This window comes from Thermobia domestica, chromosome 4, assembly GCF_964235325.1.
Source record: "Thermobia domestica chromosome 4, izTheDome1.hap1.1, whole genome shotgun sequence".
NCBI lineage: Eukaryota > Metazoa > Arthropoda > Insecta > Zygentoma > Lepismatidae > Thermobia > Thermobia domestica.
Window position 1 is genome coordinate 326837919 of NC_137457.1, and position 12798 is coordinate 326850716.

Sequence of the window (12798 nt, forward strand, 5' to 3'; positions counted from 1 at the left end):
GTAGCTTCCCACTCCACCTCCTCCCACCGTTTTCTGTCCAAGGTCGACCTTAGGCAGGTATTATATAAGGAGGCGAAAACGGCCTTGATCAGTTCCGGTCTTCATTTCTTCTTCGACTTCCAAGCTATCAGACGTGCTCCGGTAGTCTCCGATAGCAATCAGGTATGTGTGGACTTAGCCGCTGCGCTGAGTTTTTCTGTAAGATGTAGTTTTCGGACTTAGAATTTGGCTACCGGCCTCGCCCTGCCCATAGCATGGATCTAGCAGACTCCTATGTCCCTTCGGAATGATTTGAATCACTTTAGCGTGACTTCACTCATTTCTTCGTTTTCTTCTCCTTTTATGATTTTTATTCTATTTCGCGACCTTAAACAGAAGTTAAGAGAATAATGGAATCATAGACGTACATGAGAACTTAGTCGTTTGGGATAGCCAAGAGACAATATTAGACTTGAATATGCTTCAACTAAGTGATTGTGACCTTAGTATTTATTGAGAATTTAGTAAGAGTTGAGAACTTAATATTTATATAATTCGGTCTTCTCGCTTGTACTCGTTCTGTATACTATCCTATCATTGTAATAAACTCTACTATTCTGAAATTTCTCTCTTCATTGAACTTCTCCAAGAGTAGAATAGAACTTGGGTAGATTCAGGTGCCGACAACGAATTAACTGAGCTACGACTTTGATGCGTTTTCTCTTTCAGCCTTACTTCATACCAGCGAATCTATGAGGATAGGATTATATGAGATTAAATACGGGATGTTATTTATTCACAGCTCCGTCTGGCTGGGCGAAGAGAGAGGGAGAGAAGAGATTCTTAACTCCTTATAAGGCAGGGTTCCTGATAATTCTGTCTTAAGCGAAACAGTGTGTGCTCACGCTCGTCACGAACACGCACTGTGTGGTTTCTATCACACGTCTTAGTTATGGTGGAGCCCCCGAGATGTTAGTATATGGCCACCGGTTCCCAATCGGCGGCCCGCGCTAACCACTAACCACAACTACTCGTAACAGTTGGTAGAGTTTTGCCGGACATAAACGGTTAGCTCTTCCACTAAACCCCGAATACCCATAACAGTTGGTGGAGACTCGTCGGGTGGGAACGGTACGCTCTACCACTACACACCCATATATATATATATATATATATATATATATATATATATATATATATATACTCAAATTCTGATTTCACGGAACTTAATCGTGGTAACCGCCAATATCTCCACTCCTGACTCTAAGCTTGTGCGATACTTGAGCAAATGGAGAAGATAGCAGTGGTATTGCTACTTGTCAATACTTTTTGTAATCTTGAAATATTAATGCTAGTCAGTTCGTTGGAATTAAACGTTCATTCACAGCGTGCTCCAATATAGTTAATCAGTTCGCTGGTGATTCATACTACGTTAGAACGCCTTGTATATTAGTTATGTCGTCTGGTTTACTGAATCATTAATCCAGACCGTTCATGTGAATTTCGACCACGATATTTTTCACAAATTGATATCATGTGTTATCCAAATTTCGTTACTCGTGATTAACCGCTTCAAGTGTGACTCCATTTTGATACGTTTTGGCAGAGATTCGCTCCTTCAGTAAATATTCTTGAGTTAGATCTAGTATCCAAAGGTAGGGCTTCTATCTATTTAGAACTGTTTAGTAATGGGTAGTTCGGTCACCGGCATTTTTTTGACTGTTCATCAGTGTGTCATGGTGTACTTCCATCAGAAATTACCCACCGTTTCTGTGATTCCTTATCCACTGCAAGAAGCATCCTGTACGCAAAAATTCCAGAAGGGAAGCTACTAAACCATTTTGGCTGTTGCTTTCGATAGTGTAACTTGTTAGTAAGTAGTACAAATTTCCTAACAGTCAGTAGTTTTGCCGAAAGTATATGTTTAGGACACAATATATTATGCCTGATTAATAAATCTCCAACACTTTTTTAGGTCTGGTTCAACCTTTAACCTTGGTTCAAATAAAGACGAAACGAAAACAGAAAATGAACCTAATGAAGATTGCCGTAAGCTATATAATATTGACACCAATGAAGTGAAAGATAAGAGTTATTTTTCAATATCTTCAGTGGTACATTTGGAAAACAAACATAAAAAGGAAAATGGAATGGAAGAAGTTGCAAATATTAAGCTGTCCATACAAGGAGAAAATTTAAAGCATAATTTTAAATTCCGTTCAGAATACAAAGAAGATGATTGGAAGCTAACTGCGAAACCAATATGTATGCTCAAGCATATATCAAAGACTGATTTACCCGTAATTATCAGCAGTAATTTCAAACCAAAATTTGATAATTTTCCAAATACTACGGAAAAGTTAAACAATGAAATGTGTTGCATTATTGAGAAACAGGGTAAAGAAAATGTTCAAGAAATTGATTGTCAGGAAGAAATTAGCAATAACCAAGAACTCAGGTACGTTCATGTACGCATGATTCGTCGCGTTATGTTCCATTTATTTTTCGTTTCGTTTTAATATTTCCTCTTTAGTTTAGTCTAATTATATTATTTTAATTTTAGAAAATTGGATAAGTGAGAGAACAAGCACAAAATTGCCGGTAATTAAATATTAAACTTCAATCGCGTTTCTAGTTATTTTTTAAATGTTTCATCTGATATAAAATAATTTCGAGTAGATGGCTAGAGCGTACTATATACACGCAATATTTACAATATATATATATATTGTAAATTGATATATTGTGCAAATTCACATAGTGCACCACGAGTTTTGGAAAGTAAGATAACGTTAATATTCATTTTCAATTCTTTTAAATGTTTTTTAATTTTCAAATATTTTTAATACTAAAATTAAGAAAAACTACAACTATTCACATTAATATATTACAAACTGTCAATCGACATAACACACAAAAATCATTGATTTTCTGCTCTCGACATGCCAGAGTAAATAACTGATAAACTGACAAATTGTGATTACAATATATGATTGTTAGCGGACTTCAAATTAACAATAACTACAAGATGTGTTTATGGGTGTCCAGACTCCTAATAGGAATGATCATGCGAACGAATCGTGATAAAATATTTGGTAGGCACCTATAAAATTTTGTTGGATAAGTCCAACTTTGGGAAGGGGCCCAATACGCATAAGACACTACGTCTATGGGCGATTGGTCCGATGTAATGGTACACCCGGAAAATGATGTGTAATTGTTAAGTTCTTCATCTATATTCTAAGAAAATATATAGAATTAGATATTTTTTTAAAAAAGAAATAGTACAGACGAAGTGTAGCATCAAATCTTTAAGGCTAAACCAGTCATTTCTCTACTAAACAGTTATAATTTTATTACGAAAGTGGACAAACGAATGTTGAGTTAAGAAGTTTCGAGGTGGGATCCGAACCCGGTAGATTCTCCGTGTGAATGCAACCCTTAACATCATTTTAATATGTTTATTACAGTTCTCATTCTTCTTTATTTTTTCAATCAGATGTCCCAAATATATTACAGAATTCAGGTCTACTGCGAATTCCCTTCATATAAGACGAGAGAAAAGCAAAACAACCATATTTTCATTTCATAATCTATCAGCCATTCATTCCTTTAAATCAACTTTGAAATTTCGCCACAATTTAGTTTTCAGTTCCAGATGATAGTTAGCTTTGGTCGACTATATTCTAACTTCTTTCTGAACTTTTATATTTCGTCAGTGCACTAAAAGATACACAGTAGTTTGTAATCACTCAACAGAATCCTCTACAAATTAGATAAATTATAAGATTTTTCTTACAAGAAATCTTTCGAAAAATGCTTCCGTGTCAATCTGGCGTTAGATTTACTGGTAATGACAAAGTACATTACGAAACCCTAACAGTACAGATCTATCCACGAGGGTATACGACAGTATAGGGAATATATACCCACCTTAATATCTTAATTGTTCAGCATTGAGAGATGTAATGGAAAAGAAATAATAAATAGTAGCAAATACATTTATAAATCAATAAGTATAACACCACACAACACATTTTCACTTTTGCCACTTCGAAATACACTTAGAGGATAATGTTTATGCGCATAAAGTACAATCTCCGAAGTAAGTTACTCCCCCTTCCCCAAGAAGGAAGAAAGAAACCCTTTCCGCTTTTCTCAGAAGTGTTATAGCAGAACGCACGTTACTGCAAATATCAATACTCGTCCTTTTCTACTTTGCATGTGTTAAAGATGAATGTTGAAATAGAAAAATTAGTCCCAAAATTTCCTTCAGATTTCCACAATACATAAGGTAAAATTTTACTACTGTAGCAATATTAGCAAGTACAGTGTGTTTTGACAAACTATTCGATTTTCTTACAATCAGTTTATTAGGGAAGAAAACCGTACCCTAAAGAAAAATCAGAGATTTTACCTACTTGAAATAAAGTCTTCAAAATAAATTAAAATTTAAGTTTGGTCTGCGTTAACGTAAGAATCTCTGGGTAAGAGTTCTAAACCTCTCATTGCTCCTGGAACTACCTCAGAAAGCTGTAATTTTGTTTGTTCCATTAGTTAAGTTTCAGTGAAAGAGATTAAGATAAAAAGAAATGTAAATAACTGATTGAAAGAATGAGTTATCTTGTATACTACTATATTTTTCTATTTTAAATTGAAGTTGATTCTTTGTTTAAATACTTTCATTGTTTAAAGCGCCTCATTACTGGAAATTAGTCAACAACAGACGTCAACGCTGCAACTTCAAATCTTATTTGAACGTCAGAAGACCGCAGTTCCTCCCATCAGCTGCCCACGTTTCCCTTCTGTACTACACACAGAGCAGTCTATCATGCTCGCTGCTCTGTTGTGAACGTGGTGGTGTGATGATGGAATGCATATACGCAAGGGGCAAAGCAAGCGGAGAATAGAGACGAAACGACATAATAATAATAATCTAAATATTATTAAATATCTTAAGGAGCATCAAACAGTGCATGATATTTGGTGGTTCACTTGCCCTTGCGAACTGCACAAGTCGACGCCACTGTACTGTATACTCAAATTCTGATTTAGCGGAACTTAATCATGTTAACCGTCAATATTTCCACAGCAGAGTGTAACCCAATTTATCCTTGAGCAACTGAAGAAGTTAGCATTGGTATTGCTACTTGTTAATACTCTTGGTAAACTTGAAGTATTAATGCTAGTCAGTTCCTTGGGATATAATGTTTAGTTCACAGCGTATTCCAATATACTTAATTAGTTCACTGAAAATTCATGCTACGTTCGTACGCCCTCTACTTAAGTTATGCCGTGTGGTTTGCTTAATTATTAATCAAGACAGTTCATGTAAATTTCGACCACGATATTGGTGTCAAATTGATATAATACTTTTTCCACATTTCGTTACTCATGATCAATCACTTCAGGTGTGACTCCATGTTGATACGTTTTGGTAGAGTCAGAAAATATTCTTGAGTTAGATCTAGTATCCAAAGGTAGGGCTTCTATCTCTTTAGAACTGTTTGGTGCTGGGTATTTAGGTCACTGGCAATGTTTTGACTGTTCAGCAGTCTGCCCTGGTGAACTTCCACCAGAAATTATCCATCTTTCCTGTGATTGGTCGCAGGGGTGGATCCAGGACGGACTTCTTGAGGGGCGGTAGGTCGTAATACAGCTACTTCCCAGATAGGAAAAATGACTTGCTGCAATCTTGCAGCAGATTTGTAGTCCAAGTCTGGCAAACTTGCAGCAGACTTGTAATGCAAGTCTGCAAGTTTGATGCAAGTTTAATGCAAACTTCCTAGTTGACGCTCTTCGAACTTGCATCGCGCCTGCAGTGCAAGTGTATGGTAAGTTTGCAAAGCAAGTTCTGCAAAGGATTTACTTGCACAGCAAGCCTACAGCAAGTTTGCACTTGCAACGCATGTACACAGCAAGTTGTGCATGTTTGAGGCAAGTATCTGCAAGCATATCACGTGCACTGGAACTTTGTGCTGGCAGCAAGTTGGCAGCAAGTTTGTGTATGTTGAAAGCAAGTCTCTGTAAGAATACCACTTGCACTGCAAGTCCCTAACAAGTCTACAGCATGTTTGTAGTAAGTCTTCTGCAAGTATATACTTTCATTGCAAGTCTACAGCAGGTTTCCATCAAGTTACTGTATTAAGTCCTGTGCAGGTATATACTTACATTGCAAGTCTGCTGCAAGTGTGTGGAAGTTAGCATAGCAAGCCTCAGCAAACACTTTACTTCCTCTGCAAGTCTTCTGCTAGTGATAGCACATTGAGGCTTGGATTAGCGAGTACAGCTTGCACTTCCATTGCAGAAGAAAAGTGCATTATTTTACTGTAATAGGGCCATTCCATCGTCACGGGCAGGACATTTACACTACATTTTTGATGCTTTAAAGTTGTATATTTCTTAAAGTAAAAGATGAATTTTGTAATTGTATGATATGTGAGCAGTACAGACTTAGAGTATATGTAGCTGATGTTTTCAGTATTTTTATCTGTTTAGAGTAAAAGATATTAATTCCTAAACGTCTGTCACGAGCGGGGACAAAAAAGAGAATTGACTTTCGACACACCAAGTGAATGTTACAAAACTCTGTGAATTCTTAGCTCAAAATGTTTTTATTTAAACGGAAATGTATAAATGATGAATTTTTAAAACAAACTTCACATAAGAGAAATTTGCCAAATATTTATATTAATAAACAAACTAAACTTTACTGTGTCACGGGCAGGACACATGGTTGTCACGGGCTTGACACCGTGTGAATCAACACGCAAAATCTCAATAAGAATGATTTCAAAAATGAAATAAAATCGAAAATAAGTCAATTTCTGCTGTTCTGTTATAGCATTGTACACAAATAATTCTATTTACTTTACTTGAGACTCGCTTTTATTGCATAAAAATAATAATATGTCGTACACTTATTTCTCACCACCTACACTTTAGGAAATGGATTTATTTGCCCATTTACATCCACCTTGTAGGGAAATTCTTACAAAACACTGTGTAACAGTATATAAAATAGGTGCTGGTATCCAGTGCCCGTGGCGTAGAAAATCAGCGCCCGGGGCGAGAGTATACGACGCGTTGCGACAGCGCCCCCGTAAATATGAGTGAGGCCATGGTTGGCGCGACGCGTAAGAAAATTTTCAAAAATAAACCCTGTTTTTCCTTGATTTTGAACACTTTTTAATACTTTTTTCCTTTCATTTTATATGTATCTTTTATTTTTCCTCCTGAATTTTGCGCCCCCTTACTTTGACGCCCGGAGCCGTCATCCCACTTGACCCTTCCCCCCACGGCACGGCATTGCTGGCATCACAGGTATTATTTGATCGAAATGCATGTAAGATACATTTTCAACAGTCTTGAAAATTTTACCGCAATCGCTTACGGTCTTCATACGAATTTCCTTGACTTCTTCGTCCTCTTCCACTGGGCTTTGTGCGATATTTGCATGTCTGTTTTGTTTTTCTGTCCACTAAAGAAAAATTCCATCAACAAAAATGTTCCTTGTGTTATATCTTCAACAGCTGGTCTAACACAAGCCTTGTTAACATGGAAACCTAAGTCGTCGCTCAGGATAGCTTCATGGGTTTCGGAATCATCATTTTCAGAATCTGAATAAAATTCTGTTAGAAATTTAAAGATTTTACACGGATGAAGCTCTGATTTAAAAGTTCGACGAACTACCAAATTTTTGCTGTCAAATTGTAGGAAAAAAAGTGTTTTGATTGGAGACATTTAATTGACAAGAGCATTTTTCTGTCTTTTATTAAAAGTGTCTTTTGTTTTTCAATTTCTGCTGATGATAGTAGTAAAATAGATATATTTAGAAACGAAGAGCTTAAAGCTGCTATGAAATCAGCAGCAGATTCTACAATTACTTTCTTTTGTTTCACAAAGTTCCATACTGGCCTTTTTGTACGTACTCCAATCCCATCCACTTTTCCCTTGAAACGAACAAACAGGTGACGCTAATGATAATATTTATATGACACTTACTTTAAGTTAAAACATCATACTGACAGTAATAGATAATCCCCTATTTAAGTAAATAATGTTCATGCTTAGAAAACTTAATTTTAGTACACACGGAATCATTTTCTATCATGAATAACCAATGTACACAAACTTTCCCACCAGTGGGATGCCCACTGTTACGGGCAGGACAAGTTTTCAAATTGAAATAAATCGAAATATATTATTAGCATTAGACCGAAATTTGGTAAATATGAAGTACACGTGCAAATTGTTTCTTCTACTAAGTATAAACCACATTTTCAAATTTAGTAATTCAGTACAATAACTTTTGGTAGTTTTCTGTCACGGGCAGGACACTCAAGTTGACGTTTATATCTTTAATGATATTATAAACAATTTTTATCCTGTAGACACTTTTTCAACTGCAGGTTGTAGCAAAAAGAAGCATCTTGAATAGCTCGAAGTTACTTCAGCCAAACATGCACAATATACCGTAAAATGTTGCTGCCGATAACAAGAATAAAAAATTTCCTCGCAGCTGACATGTCACAAATTCACAACTTAGACTTAAAATTTTATGTGAATTCTAAGTATAAATAAGTCTTTCTTTGTGAAAAAGTAAATTTCGTTCTATTTACTTCATATATACGTAAAAATGCATTGGTTTTGACAGTTTTCGAAAATTTGGGTTCAGGCTCACTTTCGCGTGGAATGGCCCAATACAAATGTACCACTTGGTGAGACCAAGTGAGATACTTGAAAAAGAAATAGCAAATTTATAGCCGGAAAGTCTAGCAAGTTAAAAATCAAATATAGTGAAACACCTGCTGCAAACCAACATGATATTAGCGTTAGTGGTGGGCAGTGGGAATATTCCCGGTGGGAAGGAATTTTAAAAATGGGAATATGCCCGGGTGTTTTCCCCGGCCTATAAATTCCCGGGAAGGAATTTATTTCCATTTCTTTACTTTATGTTCCAAATTATAAGACTAATTACTTTATTTTAATATATTATGATTTATTTCTAGGTTTCAAAGAATTTAGAGGTTAAAAAATTAAGATTTTTTGAGAGTACTTTATATAACAAATAATATGATTTTTTAAGTTTCATTTCCATTTGCACTAAAAATTAGAGTAATTGTTTAGTATTGGGGGCCAAAATTACCAAAAAGTAGGATGATTTACGGAAGAAATGAGTTCACTGTGGTGTTCAAGTAGTCAAGAAAGTATTGAACACATTTTTGTTAGGATAGTAGGGGATTTGTACAAACGGTAAAGGTAAGTAGAAGTGATTTATGTGAGAAAAGAAAGTGAATTGTTCGTAACGAAGATAGAAAACAACGTGCCCTGCGGGGCTCTAACCCGGCTTCAATCGCATGAAGCTCGCTCGGCAATGCGGCCGAAATTTAATGTTGGTAACGTAATTTAACGTATGAAAGCATTAAACAACCGCATCGGAATAGAGTATCGAAAAAAAAATTAGGTGCAAATTCTGACCCGCCAAAGCTAAACAATCGCCAAAAGTAGCAAAGTACTAATTTGCAAATGATGAAAAGAAACCATTTTGTAAAGTAATGTAGAATTATTTAGAAATAGAAATGAAGTACTATTAATAAACTTTGAACAACCATTAGTAATAGACGTCTCTCTTGTCTCCTCTCTCTGTCTCGAATTTCTGAAGAGGTACTCGAATTCTTTTACATGTGAATTAGTGCATGGAATTTCGAGAAATGGGCAGGAAGAAAAGTCGTGTGTGGCAACGTTACATACAAAATTATAAAGACAGGAAAGTATCTTGTAAATGTTATGAACATACATATTTATGCGCAAATGTTGACAAAATGGTGGGACATGTGTGTTCTGGCAGTTTCCCGACCTAATTTCTTTATAACATTTAAAAATTTAATGTGTTTATAATATTAGTAGTAGAAGTTTACAAAATCTACTAAAATGTAAATTTAAACCGTTTAGCGGTTTAAAAGTTTGTGGACTTACCATTTTTGAAACATATTAACTTTCATGGGACATATTGTAAACAAATATCCATTTTGCGTACTCTCTAAATATAATAAAATATAAATAAAATAACATAACATCGTTCAGAATATAGGGGAGAGGGGGTACATTTGAACAGGGGGTACCTTTGAACATTTAAGATAACAGGCTAGAAATAATAGCATATCTGGTGGTTTCAAAATTTTTAGTTTGGCAAAACTGCGTTGCGTGACGGTCAACTATTATCTACTATTTTAGTGTAACTGTTGAAGAACAGCAGTACTTTGTTACATTTGTGGGGTGGAAAGTTGGAATTTTTCTGAAGTTTTGTAAGATTTTTGCCAGAAGCCTGTATTTTGATATTATCTGCCATTCATTGCAGAAGCAAGTACATTAATTTACTTATCTAATGTTTCCCTTTGTATTTCACAATAGTTTGTACTATCTGGGTATTACCAAATTCTTCTTGGTCATGCCGGTTGGGGCAGTTTTGAACAAAAATTAGGGGGCACATTTGAACATTGTTTTACCTCTACTTTTCTGAAACTTATAAGTACCAGCAACACGTTTGTGTTCTCAGACAAGGAAGACAAATGTTCAGTGCCAACTGCTGATATTGTGTTTAGACTTTCTAATCCCACAACTTCTGGAGAGACAAAGCGTATTGCAAAAATTCTGACGTTTCATGTTGATTTGCAGAATTTTAGGGTAGAATAAGTTTCGTGTCCAGTATCCGGTTAGTAGTGAAAAAATGTAATTTCTTAGATCTCTTAGATTGCTAGTAGTAATAGGTTTTCCATTAAGCCTATCAGGTATGACGAGCAAAATTAAAAAGTGAATTATAATCATATTTTCACATATATGCTACGATAATCATATTTTTTTTGAAGTTTTCTTCAGATCACACCTACGGCTATAGATATGTTGTCCACATATCCTTGTGTGTGTGACATAACGTACGGCATATGTGCAGGCCCGTATTTAGGTAAGTGCTATTCTGTGCTCGAGCACAGGATGTCACAATTCAGGGTGCGGCAAAATTTTGGACTTCTTAAAAAAAGATTAACAATAAAGTTATATTTAACACTACCACATTCAGAGTCCCGCGCAAGAGCGAAAAAATGCTTAATTCGCTCTAATTACAGTAGTTACTAATTAGCTAGCTTATCTGATTATTTTTAAAATGTCATCCTTTCCTACTCCCATCCCAAGGGGTGGGGATGAACTTGAACATCATGAAAACTGATACCGTTAAACTCAGCGACCTCGAAAACAATGAATTCAATACTAATACCTGTCGTTTTCGATTACGTTTGGGGCCGCGGTGGCTCAGTGGTAGAGCGTTCACCTCTGGTGCTTGGGGTCCTGGGTTCGATCCCAGCCCCCGCCAAGTGAACTTTGTGGTGGACAAACACCGTGTGCGTGGGTTTTCTCGGGGTTCTCACGTTTCCTCCCACTTTCTTCATTCCACCATTTCATTCATTTCTCATCTTCACCGTCTCCTTTAGCCTAACCGGCATAAACGTGGGACGTAAAACTCAAAAATTTCATTTCATTTTTTTCGATTACGTTTAAACTCTCGCCCGCCTCACTCGGGAGTTGAGTATGACCTTGAAGTTGAGTTGGATTAAAACTGTCACAGTCATATCAGCGACCCCAAAAACTATGAATTCAACTCAATTCAGATGTGTTTCCGAAGGGGGAGGCAAATTATTTAGAGCACAGAGGCGCACAATATACAAATACGAGCGTGCATATATGTTTCAGCAATTATTACTATTATTATTATTTCCTTGCCATACGCGATTGGTTTATTCTTGTGCCTTAAACCGTTAATGCTGCTTTGTTACAGTAGCATTGTTGTTCGTAAACGAATTCATCCTAAAAATAACGATTATTGTAGTAAAATAATGGTTTGTTCAAAACTGCCCCACGTATGTTCAAATCTACCCCATGCTTGTTTCAATCTACCCCCCAAGGGGGTACATTTGAACGACACCCCCTGCGCCCTTGCATAGAATGACAAGATCAAACAAAGTACTCTATTTTATGGCAAATATAATGTATATTATATTTAACTTTTGCTACAGTTCTATAAGGAAATTTACTGAGTGTTTGGAAGCAAAAACGAATATTCGAAAACAGATGTTCAAATGTACCCCCCTCTCTCCTACATTCTAAAGACTCCCCTGGGGACAACAGTAATAATATACTGTGATATAAAAAGGAATTTTACTTCGAAATCATAATATAGTAATAGAATGCAACTTTCTTTGTGATTGTACATAAATTCCCGTAAAATTCCCATTTTTGGGAATCTTCCCGAGAATTTACCAATCACTACTGCTACTTACAGCTACTTTTAAGAGCTCTCGGATGGGGTTTATTTATATATAAAATAAGAAAGTTTCCTCTTCTTGGGGGGAGGGGGAGATCGGGGATCCGCCCCTGATTGGTCGTCCATTGCAAGAAACATCCTGGGCGTAGAAAGTTCCAGAATGAAAGCCACTCAACCATTTTTGGCTGCTGCTTTTTGATAATTTATTTATTAATTAGTAGTACAAATGTCCTCACTGATCAACAGTTTCGCCGAAAGTATATTTTTAGGACACAATACCTTACGCCTTGTTATTAAGTCTACATTTTTTGTAGGTCTGCTGGCGTCAGCTGAAGACTTTTATTTTATAACCATCTGTAATTCATATACCATGAGATTTCAGACCTGTGTGGGAAAATGAACAGATTCACCGTGGAGAACGTCGATCAACATGAAAAAAACACATGTTTCAACATGTGTTCTTAAGAAAATAAAAGATTGTATTGCAGTCGTTATCAGCGTAA

The 12798-nt window shown here is 36.1% G+C and overlaps 1 protein-coding gene across 1 annotated transcript in view; it reads left to right on the top strand.

Annotated features, from left to right (window-relative positions):
• LOC145683225 (uncharacterized) overlaps positions 1 to 12798 on the top strand; it is a 114746-nt gene that overhangs the window by 93321 nt on the left and 8627 nt on the right. Inside the window, exon 6 of the mRNA XM_081754592.1 lies at positions 1955 to 2437. Within this exon, the coding sequence (XP_081610718.1) occupies positions 1955 to 2437 (483 nt within the window). The remainder of the gene's footprint in view (positions 1 to 1954; positions 2438 to 12798) is intronic.